Source organism: Rhinoderma darwinii, chromosome 1 (assembly GCF_050947455.1).
Source record: "Rhinoderma darwinii isolate aRhiDar2 chromosome 1, aRhiDar2.hap1, whole genome shotgun sequence".
Taxonomy (NCBI): Eukaryota; Metazoa; Chordata; class Amphibia; order Anura; family Rhinodermatidae; genus Rhinoderma; species Rhinoderma darwinii.
The window spans coordinates 527,405,426-527,423,776 of record NC_134687.1 but is presented as its reverse complement, the minus strand read 5'-3'; the positions used below and the strand labels follow the sequence as shown (position 1 = coordinate 527,423,776).

General features: G+C 39.9%; 1 protein-coding gene across 8 annotated transcripts in view; it reads left to right on the top strand.

The window, feature by feature from the left end:
• The window catches only part of PAM (peptidylglycine alpha-amidating monooxygenase), a 223,999-nt gene that overhangs the window by 172,452 nt on the left and 33,196 nt on the right, over positions 1–18,351 (top strand). For 6 of the 8 annotated variants that reach the window (XM_075836954.1, XM_075836979.1, XM_075836942.1 and 3 more), the window contains exon 15: positions 8,168–8,479. The exons of the other annotated variants lie outside the window; for them this stretch is intronic. In XM_075836954.1, coding sequence (XP_075693069.1) covers positions 8,168–8,479 — 312 coding nt within the window. The remainder of the gene's footprint in view (positions 1–8,167; positions 8,480–18,351) is intronic. 8 annotated transcript variants of the gene reach the window in all.

Below are 18,351 nucleotides of genomic sequence, written 5' to 3'. Positions count from 1 at the left end.
ACGGTAAAGGGGTTGTCCAGTTTGGGGGCTGTTTTTCATACTGATGATCTATCCACAGGATAGGTCATCAGTATATGATCGGTGGGGGTCTGACACCCGGACCCTGCATTGATCAGCTGTTTCGGATGTATCAATCATTTTCTTTTGTTCTGCATTGTTTATATGGAGTTGTTATAGTTAAATTGTCAGTAACCAATTCAGCTCTAGACATTATTTTGAGCTGTAAGCTATAACGATGCATTGTTCCATGTCATCATCGCCGATGGTTCAGGTGGGAGAAAGTGTATGTCTTAATTATAATTTACTTATGGAGGTGCACTAATGACTGTAGTAATTATTTCCTGGAATGAGATTCTCACCTGAGGGACTCATCTTCCAGATCTGTGTATGGAAAGTCTGCTTCAAATAATTGTAAGGTTAAAGATTGTTTGCAAACATTACATATTCTATTAACCCCTTCAGGACGCAGCCTGTTTTGGCTTGTGGCACAGCCGATTTTTTTAAAATCTGACGTGTCACTTTATGTGGTAATAACTTGGGAATGATTTTACCTATCCAAGCGATTCTGAGATTGTTTTCTCGTGACATATTGTACTTTATGAAAAACATCAACATTTTGAGAAAATTTGCATTTTTCTAAATTTAAATGTATTTACTTGTAAAACAGATAGTAATACCACACAAAATAGTCACTAGTTACCTTTTCCCATATGTGTACTTTGTTTGCATCGTTTTCTGAATGTCCTTTTTTTTTTCTATGACGTTACAAGGCTTTGAACTTTTTGAGCAATTTCTCACATTTTCAAGAAAATTTCAAAAGGCTATTTTTACAGGTACCAGTTTAGTTCTGAAGTGGTTTTGAGGGCCTTATATATTAGGTAGTGTAATGTATTCCAACTGTCAGTGTGACGTCACAGTTACTCTGACAGTAAGTCTACTAGGACCAGCCAGAGGCTGGTCCTCATAGGCTTCCATACATGGCAGACCCGGAGGCCGTTGTCTGGCCTCCGGGTGCCATCACAAGCATCAGCAGCCCCCACAATTGCATGGGGGCTGCCGATGTGCTACAAACCCCCTAAATGCGGCGATCGCAATCGAGCACCGCATTTAACGGGTTAATTGCCGAAATCAGCGGCGATGAGCCGCTGATCGGCAACAGTGGAGTGTCAACTGTTTGGGACAGCTGACCTCCCGGTTCCCGATGCACACTGTCACCAACACTGTCATCGACAGTGTGCATCGCGAACAACCATGACGTCCTGTCACTCTGACAGGAAGTCTATCAGGAGGCTGGTCCTGATAGGCTTCCGTACATGGCAGACACGGAGGCCATTACTTGGCCTCCGGAAGCCATGCTAGCCATCTGAAAACCTCACGATTTCATTGTGAGGTCTGCCGATGTGCTAGAAACCCCTAAAATGCGATGATTGCAATCGATCGCTGCATTTGAGGGGTTAATTGCCAAAATCAGCAGAAATAAGCCGCTTATCGGCAACAGTGGAGTGTCGGCTGTCGGCGACAGTGTGCACCGGGAACCGCGCAGTAGCTGTTCGTCCTGGTGCGCTAAGACACTGGCAACCCGGACGTACAGTTGCATCGTGGTTCGCCTAGGGGTAAAGGTCATGTTTTTCAGTTGGCGGTCACCACATTAAACAGAAGTTTCTTCGCTTCTATTAAAATCTCATTATGTGGTCTTCCTACCATGACATTCAAAAACTGATTTGTATTGTATGAAGTCCTCCGCTGTAGGACAGAAATATATTGAACTGAGCATATATTGTTAGTTATAATGCCACATATATTTATTGCAGCACCCAGTTTTTTTTTTATTTGTATTACTGCTCTTCTAATTCTAACTACTATTGGTATAAAACATTGTAATTAACTCACCTGTATAATCATTCACCTGTTTGGGGAAAAAAGTGGGAAAGCCGGTCCTGGGCATGTTCCACCATATATCTCAAACCGTAAAATACAAATGGTTGCAAAAACTAAAAAGCCTATCACCTGAGGGGGCTGTTCACTTTGGACTATCCCTTTTTGATATGAAGGGTTTACTGACATTAAGCAGATCACAAAGGGTCCTGCTGCTGGGACCTCTGGAAATCAGCTGTAATCTTTGGGGGAACAAGTATACATTTTCCCTCCAGCGCCACCATGGAAGAAATTAAGTATTACATGTCCATTGAAATTAAGGGGACAATCCTCTATTAACTCCTTAAAGGGGTTGCCCCAGTGTTAAAGAAGAACTCCAGTGGAAACACAACATTCCATGTCTCCATTCCCCACCTGACTGTATACCACACTTTTATGTATACTGTACTTACTTTTTGAGATGCTTTTTGAACTGCTGCCTTGTCTGTGCTTTAAAAAAAAAGCCTCCATCCGGATTCATAGATTTTCCCAGCTTTGTCTTCCTCGCTTCTTTGCTACCAATCCCATGCTTGCGCACAGCATCACATGACCAGCTAAAGACCATACCATTTCTGCATGTGGGGGACAATTTGATTATCATTCTATATACTCCTAAATAAGCTATTAAACCATAAGTATACAGGCAGGGAGGCTGCACAATATTCTTCTACATTGCCTGTGTGGCAGAAATCTGTCTAAGTATCAGTGGGAGCTGATGATAGACGTTTCTGCCCTCCCCTGTGCAAAACTAGATTGATACAGGAACTGCTGAATCCTGTGATGGGTGACCCATAGATCTCCATAGACTCAAGTAGAGAAAGTGTGTTACCGAGCCTGATTCACACTGCTGCTAAGCAACCATCCCAGTCTAATATATAGAGATAGAAGCAGCAAGAAAAATAAGAGGGAGACTGACACATGGGAAAGCCTCGTTTTGGCCGGAGTGTCCCTTTCAAATGTTATTGTGATCTAATTCAGCATTAAAAATTAAAAGTTTTGCAATTTACCTTATGTTGCAAAAATGCTTACGTTTTGAGATATTCCCCTTACTTCCTTTATAATGGCGCCCCCAAATGTTCAATCTGTATAATGTGTACATCCTCCTGAACTGAATGAGGTAGCACACACATGCTCAGTTCCACTCTCCAACTCCTACCAGCCAATAGAAAATGCCTTCTCTTCTTGTCGGTAAAGAAGTAGAGCAGAAGTTTTTATTCCGAAACCATGCTTGTTGTGTGGATATAGACTCACACCGTAAGAAGCACACAAGAGGGACTGCAGTACGAAAGAGCCTACATGCAGCTCTGCTTACATACAGCATTGAGCTCTCCCCTCCCCTGCTCATTCTCTCAATGTGTGTAAGCTCCAGGCTCTCCCTAATCTTGAGTAATATAGAGCTGGGCTCTCCCTCTAAAAACCTGTTAATGGGGGCATTTGTAAAGCTTCTTATAGAGAGGAGACAGAGGCAGTGAAACAGAACGATCTGCCTATACAAGCTATGACAGGGTGGGGGAGGAGCTTCAGCAGAAAGGACACGCCTTCTGAGCTTCCAGCCTGAAGAAAATCTAGCAGAGCAATTGATGCAATGAATGGGAAATCTCGGGATCCATGTAAGATACATGGCTGGTTCTATCTCTGTTATAAAGCGAATGCTGGGCACTATAATATATCTGTTTTTCTTTTTCATTAATTCTGGGATATCCCCTTTTAATAAGGTATTTGGAGATGGGTGTTAAAGTTTAAGGTATTAGAACTTGGAATATGTAGATTCCAAAACAAGAATAGGAGATATATGTTTCAATGCATGATTTTGTGTACCCTGTACATTTATGTGGTATAGAAATAAAATGACATTGTCCTAATAAAGTGAGAAATTGGAGATTTTGAGATACAGTATCGTATCAGGAAAACTTCACAATAACTTATTTTTAAACATTTGTCTTCATAAGGGTCTTTTTTTATTGCCAGTCTTATTAATTACTGATTATCAACTGTTTTCTCTGTTAATTGCTTTCTTTTTAATTTGAGAAGGTAATTTATTTCCAGCATATAGTTCATTTGACTTTGGACAAGTCACATTGTGTGTGTTTAGTCTAGCAAGTTTAATGCGATACTTAATTAGGCTCGTAAAATTTGTCTGAAATCTTCGAAAGGTTTGTACAAATTGTTACAATAGACCGTATAAAATTAGACCGCATAAAACGACCTGACAGACAGAAACTGCGTTAAATTTATCACCGCAGTGCATCTTGCTACATATGTTAGACACTTATTTTATTTTTATTTTTTTATTTTTTTTCTTCCTTACGCCATCTCTTGGCTGGAGTAGTTACATCAGTAATAAATCTGGCACATTTACACCTCTTCTTAGCCACTTCCTTTTTTCTAAACGCCTCCCAAAACTAGGAGGGGAGAAAAAGTGTCTAAGGCCTTATTTACACGAACGTGTGCATTTTGCGCGCATAAAAAAACACAGCATTTTGCACACGTTGCAGTTCCGGTTGTCATCCGTGTTTGGTGCGTCTGTGTTATTTTCGCGCGTATGCCATCCTTATGTCACGCGGTTTTGACGTTTAAAAAATGAAATGAAGGAGGTGCTTTTCTTTTTCCCATCATTTTTTGAGCAACTGTTGCGCGAATCACGCACAGTACACGGATGTGCGTCTCTGTGCTGTCCGTGATTTTCACGCACCCATTGACGTGCGACGTGCACGATTTTCACGCGCATATCACGGACGTGAAATACGCTCGTGTAAATAAGGCCTTAAACGCATTAACAAATTTGGAGCATGTACGCCAGTTTTTGCCTCATTTTGCTTAGTAAATCTCCTCCCACCTATACCAGCCTCTGGTTAATAGTGGCAGTTAGTCACTGTCACAATCTTTATTGGGAGACAGTAGCATTACCAATCTGACAGTATATGTTGAACTAGTATAAAAGTCTCTATGGTGGAGATTCATGAAAACGGTCTAAGGCCCTGTTCACATCAGCGTTGCCCTTCCGTTGAGGGGTTCCGTCTGAGGTTTCTGTCTCGTTAACCCCTCAATGGAAAGGCAAACGAAAATCTTAGGCTCCGTTTGCATCACCATTGATCTCAATGGTGATGGAAACTTTGCTAATGGTTTCCGTTTGTCACCGTTGTGAACGGGTTCCGTTGTTTTGACTGAATCAATAGCACAGTTGACTGTAAACAGTAAATAAAAATTACTTGAATACTTGCTCATAGTGACCGATCACAGTACAACTTTTCTTTTCAAGACAACTATAAGAAAGTAAAGCTGTGCTGTGATTGGTTGCTATGGGCAAAAATGGGCATTTTTTTTTTTACTGTAAGGCCCCATGCGCACGACACGAAATCTACAGTCGTGTGCATGGGGCCTTAAAACTTTTTGATGAATCTCCTATGTGTTTTTTCAATTCTCTTTCATTCATTTTAAACAAGTAATGCGTTATTTTCAGGCACGCAGGCCTAAAAAAAAGAAAAAAAACAGTATTAATATATTCCACTGCAAGTGATATACAAATATATTTGAATACAAGTATACAAATGATATAAGAAACTATTTACGTTCCTACAAATGGACGTGTACAAGTTCCTTACGTTTTTGTGTCTGAGGGGGTGACAAGAGCAGCATCAATCATTAAAGATAACCGGTTACCTTGTACTTGGATCCCATGTAAGTTATACTTCGGAAAGGAGGTGTCAAGAGGAGTCTCTGTGTTTATTGCCTCTAAACTGTATGGTTATATTCTTGTGACTTGTCAGACATTTATGTCCAGGTTTCATTTCCCTTTTGTTTCTGTGTTGAGATTAGCTTGGGCTGAACTTGTCTGGTGGGTCATTAGGTCTTTTCCATTTATATGCATTACAGATGGTCACTTTTGTTTGAGTCTCCGGGTTTGCCAAAAGGAGGTTACTTTAAAAAAGGAAATGTTGGTCAGATAGTAAACTTGTCCATAAACGCTACAGTATGCAGAGTTCGTAGCGCTATATTCTTTTTATCATCTGTAGACATTAACGCTGATATATCATTGTTTACAATCTAACCTGAAATATTTCATTTTAAGTTCACCTGTACACTGAACTTGACAGTTATGTTTTGGTTGATATCATTTGGCTCATATACTGTTGAGAGGAGAAGGTGATGTCTTTACTATGAGTGGGGTTGAAGTAGAAATACCATATACAGTGAAGGAAATAAGTATTTGATCCCTTGCTGATTTTGTAAGTTTGCCCACTGTCAAAGACCTGAACAGTCTAGAATTTTTAGGCTAGGTTAATTTTACCAGTGAGAGATAGATTATATTTAAAAAAAAAACAGAAAATCACATAGTAAAAATTATATATATTTATTTGCGTTGTGCACAGAGAAATAAGTATTTGATCCCTTTGGCAAACAAGACTTAATACTTGGTGGCAAAACCCTTGTTGGCAAGCACAGCAGTCAGACGTTTTTTGTAGTTGATGATGAGGTTTGCACACATCTTAGATGGAATTTTGGCCCACTCCTCTTTGCAGATCATCTGTAAATCATTAAGATTTCGAGGCTGTCGCTTGGCAACTCGGATTTTCAGCTCCCTCCATAAGTTTTCGATGGGATTAAGGTCTGAAGACTGGCTAGGCCACTCCATGACCTTAATGTGCTTCTTTTTGAGCCACTCCTTTGTTGCCTTGGCTGTATGTTTTGGGTCATTATCAAGCTCTAAGACCCAGCCACAAGCCATTTTTAATGTCCTGGTGGAGGGAAGGAGGTTGTCACTCAGGATTTGACGGTACATGGCTCCATCCATTCTCCCATTGATGCGGTGAAGTAGTCCTGTGCCCTTAGCAGAGAAACACCCCCAAAACATAATGTTTCCACCTCCATGCTTGACAGTGGGGACGGTGTTCTTTGGGTCATAGGCAGCATTTCTCTTCCTCGAGTTGAATTAATGCCAAAGAGCTCAATTTTAGTCTCATCTGACCACAGCACCTTCTCCCAATTACTCTCAGAATCATCCAGATGTTCATTTGCAAACTTCAGACGGGCCTGTACATGTGCCTTCTTGAGCAGGGGGACCTTGCGGGCACTGCAGGATTTTAATCCATTACGGCGTAATGTGTTACCAATAGTTTTCTTGGTGACTGTGGTCCCAGCTGCCTTGAGATCATTAACAAGTTCCCCCCGTGTAGTTTTCGGCTGAGCTCTCACCTTCCTCAGGATCAAGGATACCCCACGAGGTGAGATTTTGCATGGAGCCCCAGATCGATGTCGATTGACAGTCATTTTGTATGTCTTCCATTTTCTTACTATTGCACCAACAGTTGTCTCCTTCTCACCCAGCGTCTTACTTATGGTTTTGTAGCCCATTCCAGCCTTGTGCAGGTCTATGATCTTGTCCCTGACATCCTTAGAAAGCTCTTTGGTCTTGCCCATGTTGTAGGGGTTAGAGTCAGACTGATTAATTGAGTCTGTGGACAGGAGTCTTTTATACAGGTGACCATGTAAGACAGCTGTCTTTAATGCAGGCACCAAGTTGATTTGGAGCGTGTAACTGGTCTGGAGGAGGCTGAACTCTTAATGGTTGGTAGGGGATCAAATACTTCTTTCTCTGTGCACAATGCAAATAAATATATATAATTTTGACTGTGATTTTCTGTTTTTTTTTTTTTTATATAATCTATCTCTCACTGGTAAAATTAACCTAGCCTAAAAATTCTAGACTGTTCATGTCTTTGACAGTGGGCAAACTTACAAAATCAGCAAGGGATCAAATACTTATTTCCTTCACTGTATGTAGATTTACTGAAGAAAGAATCCGAATCATAGATGCCAATATTTTAAAATATTCATTGCATCAGTCAAAAATTGTAAAATGTTAAAAAATATGTTTTTGATGATCATCAGCATTTACTTATTGTATAGTGTAAAGTGCATTGTGCCAATAATTTACTATGTGATCATTCACATATTTCTATTGTACCAATTTAAATGGGAAGATCATTTGAATGGTAGTGGAAAAATCTCTAAAGGGAGCCAAGGATAGTCAAATTATTCTGCTTAGTAATGCCAGACAGACCCATCTGCTTCTATTTATATATTGGATGCACTTGCATCCCCTGAAAATGTTCTTCATTTAGTGTTGTATATGAAGTATGGTTGTGCTAGGGAAATATAATGAAGATAAATTGACATTTTTGTGTCCACTGTGATCTGTCTTAATCTCCTTTTTTCTCTTCTATTTTTATCTGTTCTGTTTTTCCTTGCACAGGTGATTTCTATTCCGTCCTTTCTAAACTCCTAGGCGAAAGGGAAGATGTTGTTCATGTCCATAAATATAACCCCACTGATATTATAGGGCCTGATCTTGTAGCAGAGATCACTAATGTGGTCCAAAAGAAAGACCCTGACTGGTATATATCCAGACAAGTCTTAGCACATGATGAGAGACCTGATGCCATTCTTGTCAGAGATCGAATTCACAAATTCCACAAGTTAGAATCCACACTGAGACCACCGGACAATATGCTGTCCCTGGTGCAGCCAGCTAGACGCCATCGAGTGGACAACCAGCATCCAGGAGGTTGGTTGGGAAACATTCTCCAGTAGCTATGCATATGCTTGCTCCACATTAGCCTGAAGGGAAGTCTAGTGATAGTCCAGAAAGCCATTCGTTAAGTGTGATTACCCTTTCCTTGTTCCCATTTGAAAAGAAATTCAACAAAGCAATCATGTGATACCTTCCTAGGGTATAAATTGAGACTTTTTTATTATTAGTTTCCATCATGGTGATGTCTACAACCTGAGTCTTGAGCGCGATGACCAATCCAGCCATAAAATCGTATTCTAGAGATGACATTGTATAATTTAATATACCTTTTACCTATAGATATAATTTGCAGACTGAACTGTAGTGAGCCAATTCTGCCATAAGAGATATTACAGTAAAAGAGCTGAGATCAAAAGCAGAACAGCGTAAATAGTCACTAAAGTTCCTTCTGTATTAATTGGCCTTTTTATCTTCAGCCCTGTGTCCACAGTGCATTTCTGAAATCCTGACTCATTCCCTTCAGGTTTCTATGGCAGCAAACCTTGACGGCAATGCTTTTGTTTTAATTCGTGTTGTGGTCTCTACGATATTGATTGTGTTTAGTCTTTCTTGCTAATGTGGAAAGCCAGATAATAGTATGGCATGTGGCGATTATCCTTTTAAAAGTAAGCAATATGTATGCATGACGGACATCGGTGCGTGGGCTGCTCTGCAGGCTGTCTTCTCATCTCTGGCTGCCAAGTCGATGTTTCCAAATACATCTTTCCGTCTCATATTAATCATTCACTACATTCCTGTCCTTTTTTTTTTTTTGTGTGTATTCAAACTTGTTGGTAATAAGAGTTTGTATTGCATGGTGCTTCTGTTACAGATGGAAAAAAATCAATAGCTCTATGGCATCTTTGTTAATACATCAAGTTAAAGTTGCAATATCTAAATGAATAGAAGTCATTATTATTGACTTTACAGTTTGTTAAGCAGTTTACTTTATAAAGATGTTGAAGATTAATGACATAACCATTATCTTTTTCTTGATTCCATATTTTTGTAATATTTTCAGATTTTTTTTTTATTTCCTATATTTTTTTTACATTTCCTATATTTTTGCTGAAACCAACTTTAGCACTATACAGCATATGCTTCTAAGATTAGAATGTACAATGTTAATAGAGCAGTATAGATAGTTATGTGGCTTACCGTCTTAACAAACAGAATGTTCCCTATTAAAAAGTAACTTTTAGGCTGGGATCACTCAGGGCATTGGTGTGGTATTTATCTGATTAAAAGGGTAGCTAAACATTCAACAAACTTCTGACGTGATAGCACTGAGACCCCCACCAATCTCTAGAATGAAGCAGTTGAAGTGTTCGTGTGAGCGCTCAGCTGCTTCGTGTCCGTTCGGCTTTTTCCGGAAATAAATGTATCGTGTATAGACTCAATACAAAGTCTATGAGCTCGTACTTCGATAAATCGGCTTTCCGGAAAAAGCCGAACAGAAACAAAGCAGCTGAACGCGCACACGAGTGCTTCAGCTGCTTCGTTCTAGCGATTGGTGGGGGTCTCCGTGCTTGGACCCCCACCAATCCAAACTTCTGACATGTCACATGAAATACCGAACCAGATGTTAGCTCTGTTCACATCTGCGCTCCTATTTCCCTTATTCTGTTCAGTCATAGGAACTGAAAAACTAAAATAATGGAAGCGTTCGGATCTGTCAAATGATGGACATCAACAGTTCTTGACGGAACATATTAGCTTTAATGGGTTCCGTCGGGTTTCCGTCACTTTGCTGGACAAAACAGCGCTGCATGATGTAAACACAGATGTTACACATTGAGGCCCCATGCACACGACCGTAATTTTCATTTGTAATTACGGGGGAAATTGCAGACTCATTCATTTCTATTGGCCACGGACACCTTTCCGTATATTTATGGATGCGTGTCCAGGCCGTAAAAAGGATCTGCAAATTATAGAACATGTCCTATTTTTGTCTGCAATTGCGGCACGGACTCCCCCATAGAAATCTATGGGCTCTTCCGCAATTGTGGGCGGCTACGGATGTGTACCCGTAGCCGTCAGATCCATATTTGCGGACAGTGAAAAACCTTAGTCGTGTGCATTAGGCCTAAGGGAATTGGAGTTCTTTCATGTTGTGGAAACACACACCTTCTGCACAAAAAACACAAGGCTTTATTTTCATGTGCATTTTGCACAGGGTGTTTTAAATGGTTTTTCTAACATGGAAGTTATGCCGTATCGCAAGGCTATCGCTTGGACATCCACAATCACTACATCAGAAAACAAAAAGGCCTAGACCTGCACCACACTTCCGAAACCAATGTGGTGCAGGTCTAGGCCTTTTTGTTTTTTGTATTGGTGGCGGTGTCAGACCCCCACAAACCATGAAGTTATGGTATATCCTAACGATTTAACCCTTTTACCCTTTGACGCATTAGATCACCTAAAGTGTATTAGGTAATTACAATTACCTTGATTTTATTTGTGTAGCATAGTATCCAAGTTTGCTGTGAATTGTATATTTTAGGCGAGTTTTCGATCTAGGTTTACTTTTGCTCACTAGATACTTTGCATACCTTATCTAATTATATACAAGATCTTTTTTTTTTTTATTACATTTTTTTCACTATAGTCTTACATAATACATCATTCTCATTAGTATTATATAGGTCTACCCTTCTTTCTGTTTTTGTTTTTCTAACCAAAATCAGAAACTGATGACAAAGGTTTAAGAAGTAGTTCATTCTTCCATTCAAAGATCTGTTCCTGAATTGATTCTTAGGGATCAGACTGTGGTTTATTATGTAATGGCCAGATATGCTTTAATAGTAAACGAGATTTGAAATAATCCCATTTACTTTATGCGGGATATAGCTGTGAGGTTTTTTTTAAGACCTGGAACTTATATATTAATATTCCGTATCCGCATGCCCTGGCATTTATGTGGCATGGTGCTACCTTACATGTCGATAGGAAAAAAGAGAGGAGACTAAAAAAAAATGCACTCTTGGTGCTCAAGGCAGGGGGTTCAGAATGCATCACCCCACCCTTGGTCCCTGAAATGCAGCATGATAGTTGTCGGATGGACAATCATTCACTCAATTAAACTAAACGGAAGTGCTCATCGGACCCCAGAGCCTACAGCTTTACCAGCAGATTGGACGCAGCATCCAATCTGTTGTACAAAGAAATTAAAGGTAGAGCATTGTTTGTTTTTTTTTCTCATACATAAATAGTGCTCCCCTAATGGAGCCCTAGGAGACCACCAACTTCACCTACCCCTCGTCTTGGCCCTGTCTGCACATATTAATGTATTTTAGCTGCCATAGTGATGTGGCTCTCTGCCGCGCCACCGCTACTAAATGTATATGAAGTGTTAGAGTTTTGTTTAGGACACCGGATCGCTCGAGCACTTTATTTCTGAATGCTGCAATGGAAATGGCTGCTTTTAGTGTAATTATCTCTAGTGCATTACACAATATGATTTATGAACTGTCAGATACATTTTTCTACCATGTTTTCCTGGATGTAATGCCAACAAGCTGAATAATTATAAGAAGTAAAAAGAGCCGTCTCATTTCCTCCAGATTCACCCGTGACTAATACAACATTTTATAAATGGATCGTCAAGTATGAAAATATTTCTTCCAGCACCAGATTATTATTTCTTTGTTGGGATTCATTACTGGCATATGTTAAAAGTCTACAGTTTATTTTTCAGCTCTATTTTCAAGCAGTAATTTTCTAGGGACACGGAGGGTTTCCTTGGTAACACTGAGTGCGTGTTTTATGTATTCTGTGTACAGCGTATGTGATAGGAGCTAGAAAATGAGGCCCAGGCAACAGTGTGGCTGCTGTTCTGCATTTTTGGTACTTCTATATAAATATAATAATTGTTAGGACTCCATGAAAACTGGGGCTAATAGTATCTGGTTGGAAGGACAGATTTCAATTTAAGTTGGAATTCATTTTTGTTTTGTTGGCAAGCTCAGTACAGTAATGAAAATAGAACGTACAAATTAAATTGTCACTAATGGGTGTCAGTAGTTTGTAGGTTTGTAACCACTGTGTATACACCGCTCTGCCATTGTATTTGGTGTAGCTTATTAGTCAAATGGAGCTACTAGGGTCATGTAACATACCAGGACCAATATTTTTATCCCTCTGGTCCCTCAAATGCAAGTTCCCAAGGTGCTCTGTACACTATAGGCCCATAAAACCACAGGAAATATCAAAATGGCTGCATGTTCAGAAGAAAATGGTTGCTGTACAGAAGACCTTGCCGAAATGACGCCCCCTTCAGTGTCTGTGTTGTGCAGCTTCAACCAATAGCTGCAGAGCAGGAAGTGATGTCAGAAGTTGGCTTAATTTTGGCAACCTCTCCTGTACAGCCCAGTATTATGCAGCCATTTTGTTATTGCATGTGGTGTTAAGGACCTATAGTGTACACCGCACCATGGAAACTTGCATTTGTGGGACCAAAGTGAAAAAACGAACAGCCATGGTGTTTTGCACGACTCTGGTAGTTATTAATTATAAAAATTAGCCTGGAGTTTCACTTTAAATATATTGCTTAATCAATGACCAAGGCATTTGTGAAACTTTGGCCGTTTAAGCAGTCATGGCACTTTATTGTGTCTGCTGTAAACTACAAATATCCGGCAAATAACCTTAATTGGTTAGGTTAATGAGTACTAATTCTGCTTGGTAAACGGGTTTGCTAAATGGAGAGGACTTTGAGACAAGAGAAGCTGATGTGGAATTTCTAATTGTGCAGAGGAAGGGTCCTTGCTGATTGGCTAAGAGTTTCCATGGAGATACAGGCTTAAACAAAGTGAGCTTGGGAGCTCCTAATTCTATTGAGCATACATGTTTGCATCCAGAGCGCTAAGCCCTGGACTTTTGCGCCTATATGCAAATTAAGTCACTAATGTATGTGCAAATAATGGCGCTATTATATATGCAAATAAAGGTAGGTGCTATTATATATGCAAATGAAGGCGCTATTGTATATGCAAATAATGGCGCTATTATATATGCAAATAAAGGTAGGAGCTATTATATACGCAAATGAAGGTACTATTGTATATGCAAATGAAGGCGCTATTGCCAAAGTCCTAGATTTTTATAGCTTCCAAATTTACGCACGCTAGTGCAGCAAGCATAAATATGAGGGGGTTCAGATCCATGGAGCAAAAAGAGTGAGTCGAGGCTTTTTATGTGCTTGATAGTGCTTGGCCTACGGCGTAACAACGGCATTTCAAATCATATCAAAATTGTTTGTTGGGCTTGAGGTTAAGGCTTTTTGTAAGACAATGAAGTTACTGCAAGCCCTTTGCACAAAGCAAGGTTGATAAAATGGATGGGTCAGGCCAAACAGTAAATGGACCTTTCTTAAACTTTTGACAATGTTAGGAGTCTAATGCAACGGACCCATGCTGTTGTTGTTCTACCAAACTTTACATTTGGCACTGTATATTCGAGCATGCCACATCCCAAATTTCTGTCAGACCTACGTTCGTTGCTCCAGAGTGAAATAGTGACGTGCTATACACCACCTCAGCTGACGCTTGACAGCCACGGACAGCCACCCGTGCAATTTCCTACGACTTGACCTAATGTAACCTCCAGAGAATTTGAAAATAAAGAGTCAATAATGCAGCCGAGGACTGACTATGTTCTGCACTACAGCGCTCATATTCTCTGACCTATTATGGACTACACTGAGGTGTTGCTTTCTCTAGACATTTCCACCTCCGTTACAGCACTTGCGGTTGAACAGAGCAGCTCTGTTGGGAACGTGGCATCCTATGACCGTAAATACGCTCTTCATTACAACCCATTTGACTGCTATTGTTTGTCTGTTAATTTCATGGCTGCATGCTTGTTTATATTCACCTGTTAGCAAGAAGTGTGGCTGAATAAGGGTTGTCCACATACTTGGTTTTTGGAAAGAAAATATTTAAAGGAAATAACATTTTCTAAAATATGAGTATAAAACAGTATCCGGCACACCAATTTTGAAACAAAGGTATTTTGTTTTTGTTTTTAATGCCAGTGGCAGAGTGCGACGTTTCGGTCTAAGTGACCTTCATCAGGCACTGAGCTGTGCTGGAAAACTGCATAGACGAGCGCTAGTGGTGCTGATAGCGGCTGGCCGCTATGTCATGGCGCTATCAGCACCACTAGCGCTAGTCTATGCAGTTTTCCAGCACAGCTCACTGCCTGATGAAGGTCACTTAGACCAAGATCTCGCACTCTGCCTGCCACTGGCATTGAAAACAAAATAAAAATACCTTTGTTTCAAAATTGATGTGCCGGATACTCTGTTATACTCATATTTGGGTTGGGCCCCTATCCGTGCAAAACCCCATCCTTCCACGTATCTGGTGCTGTCTGAACCTATACACATATTTTCTAAAAGAGTCAGTCACCACCTCCTGGCTTGTCACTTCCAACTATTTTCTCTTACAAAGAAATCTGAATATTGCCCTCTTGGTTGAAATATATGTTGTATTGTGTCCATAAATCTGCTGTTTTGCCAGTTTGGTATGAGGTATCCGCTATACCAATGTTATCTTTATAAACTTGAACTTTTGCTTACTCCCTGGTCAAGGCTAGATTTACCTATAGGCGGTCATGGGAGAAGCGAGCTGCTAAAGGGCGAAATTACTTATAAATACATTGAACAGTATGTATTCATATATCTATGTATATGTTAATTCGCCATTCGCAGTGCTGTGGGTTGAGACGAGAACACCCATGGAGGGACAAGGGGAAGGCTGCAGAGGGTGCTATACATTGTGAGAAGCGCACCGTAATTTTCTGCTTTATTTTCTAAGAGCAGTTGTTGCGAGTAGAGGAACCTCTGTAGTGGATGCAGAACATTTACTTGTTTCTAGAAGTTATAAAATGCTTTATATTACATTATTAGCATGTGTTGTAGAGTTACTCTCCTTTGAAACCCATTTTAATGTGCTTTTATATGGTGTTCCACTATAAAGGCTATTATTCCATGTAGGACAATTACTTGGCATGGTAGAACAATTGGCCGAGACTAGAGATAATTATAGTGTGAACTAATTTATCAGACACAAATATAACAGCGATAACTGGCTCACGCGGCACTCACAGGGCAATGAATAGTACAGCAGTCATGTTCTAACACACTCTTCCAACTCACTTGGCACTCGGCTTGTGCCATTTTGATTTATAGCTGAAAGTCTTGAAATGTTCTAATGACCATTCAGTCACTTAAATTAACAGTCAATTCTAATTATCATGTCTTCACATTTGTCTTTATCTGCCCAGTATGTGCCCATGGTGCAATATGAATATATATATTATAAGGTTTTATTTCTTTCCAGTCTATTTTTAAAGTACAGCCTAAAATACAAATGAAAGATTTTCTATAAATGTTCTTTTGAACTACGAATCAAGATTAGATCTCTAGAATACCCCCAAAGGACCATAAAAATATCACCTCTCTTCATCCAAAGGGCACTCGCAGTTCCCTTCCACATAAACCGTGAAGATTAAAAAGGGTTAGAGAGGATAAAAAAAAAAAAAATCATGGATGCGTTCATCCAGAAACCGCACCACTCTTGTCCATGGAAGAAATAGAAGAAATTCAATAAGCAGGCTCACCACGCTTGTCTCGTCAGTGCTTGTAGTCCTTCACATTAGGAAAAACTTCTTATACTTGTGTCCATGGGTCGTGTCCATTCAAGTAAATGGATGTGACGCTGTTTCTGGAAGAAAGCAGCCATATGTTTCTAATACTTTAAAAACTCATACTGTGAATAAAGGGTTTTTCTGTTTTTGTAAATAAACTTGATTCATGTGTAAAGAAATGTTCTCCAACTTTTTAATATACTTTTGTGTTTCAATTCATTAGCATTGTCAAGATATACTTGTTTGCTGTCAGTGAATAACTTTGATTACTTTCACAGGCTGCAAAGCAGTACATAGGTGGTCCTACTCGCAGCTGAAAAAGGATACAATTGTATCCAGTCTAGGCAATGCTCTGCAAGCTAAACAGCCTGGATTGTGGACTGACCCATAGTAGCAAACTACCAGAGAGACTTGCACAGCTGCTGCTTATGTATTTGGCTCACAGAGCGTTGTCTAGACTGGAATCCTTTATATCCACTTCTCTGGTGAGATCCGGACTAGCTGTGAACAGGTTTGCTTCCTCTGAATGTAAACTGCAATGTTCAACAAACCAATATCTCGAAAATGGGGAGGAATTGAAACAAAGTTTGAGAACATTGTAGAACTTTTTTAATCAAGGATTATCCGCTGTTTAAGACCACTTGCACATGGCAATATTTTGGTCAGTATTTGTAAACCAAAGCCGGGAGTGGGTCCAAAACACAGAACAGGTGCAAAGCTCCCCATTATACTTTCTCTGTGTAGGTTCCACTCCTGGTTTTGGCTTTCAAATACTGATACAGAATACTGACCAAAATACTGCTGTGTGAAAGAGGCCTAAGGGTATGTTCACACGCTAGACTAAAAACAGCTGTAAAATACGGAGCTGTTTTCAAAGAAAAACAGCCTCTGATGTTCAGCTGTTTTTTGAAACCACAAACTGTTTTATGAGGCGTTTGTCGCGGCCGTTTTTGGAGCCGTTTTTCTATTGACCCAATGAAAATTGCTCCAAAAAACGTCTCAAGAAGTGACATGCACTTCTTTTTTACGGAGCGTTTTTTTACACACCGTTTTTCAAAACGGCCGAGTAAAAAACGCCCCGTGGGAATGGAATGCGTTTTTTCCCATTGAAATCAATGGGCAGATGTTTGGAGGCGTTGAGCCTCTGTATTTTCAGCCGTTTTTCGGGGCGTTTAGAGCCTGAAAAACGGCTGAAAATAGGCCGTGTGAACATACCCTAAACCTTACAAAGATAGACTGAGCTTCCATGATAATGAGCATGAATTGCGCTTTTGTGGGAAGTCTCCGTATTTTAAGGTATTTCTTTGTCGCATACATGGGTAACCGATGCTCGGTAAAATCTCTAATGACTTCCATTACAGTGCACATAGAGATCGTCGGCTTTCCAGGGATTCTGAACGGCATTGGTATGCAGGTTCAAATTCCCCTCTAGTTCTCTATCTCTCCGTTCAATCCCTGTACAAGTGTATGCATCAACAGAGGTGCCACCATGATATGGCTATGTAAAAGAAGGGATTAAAAAAATGCATTCACATGGTAAAATGGATTTTCTTTTTATGAAACGCAGCATGTGATTATCCTTGTAAGCGGTGGTGGCCTCCTAGTAAAAAAAAACAAAACCAGACATTACATACAGAAACATTCCTTTCAGTCTGACACCCAATAATCTAGCAAGATTGATAATCCAGCATTTGTTTCCAACACAGAACTGCAGTATAATGTGGATTTTCACAGGTCAAGAAGCCCAAGCCTGTGGCGAGAGAATTTCTCCGATCTGAAAAGTGATAGTAGCAGATTTTGTGTTTACCATTTTATTTTGCGACATTTACATCCTTACAATTGATGTTTTGCCCTTCCAATAATAAAGAACATTAGATAGTCCGACACCTATCAGGTCCCATTATTGCCTGATATTCTGACTATACGTATTAAAAGAAAATAACACTGTATGATGGAAATTATAAACACCCAATTAGAATTTAGGAATGTATGTATTATGGAATATATAATGTACTGACATATGGTTCGCACTAACTGTATTGAGTGGAGCACCCAAATGCAGTGAATAAATTCCAACAATCCACTCAGAAATACATATATAAAGATTATATGCAGTGGGGCTACACACTGTATAGTCCAGATAAAAATTCAACACACTGACTCCAGGAAAAGTTCCTCACATATCCAATATCACGGTGATGATTTCCGTT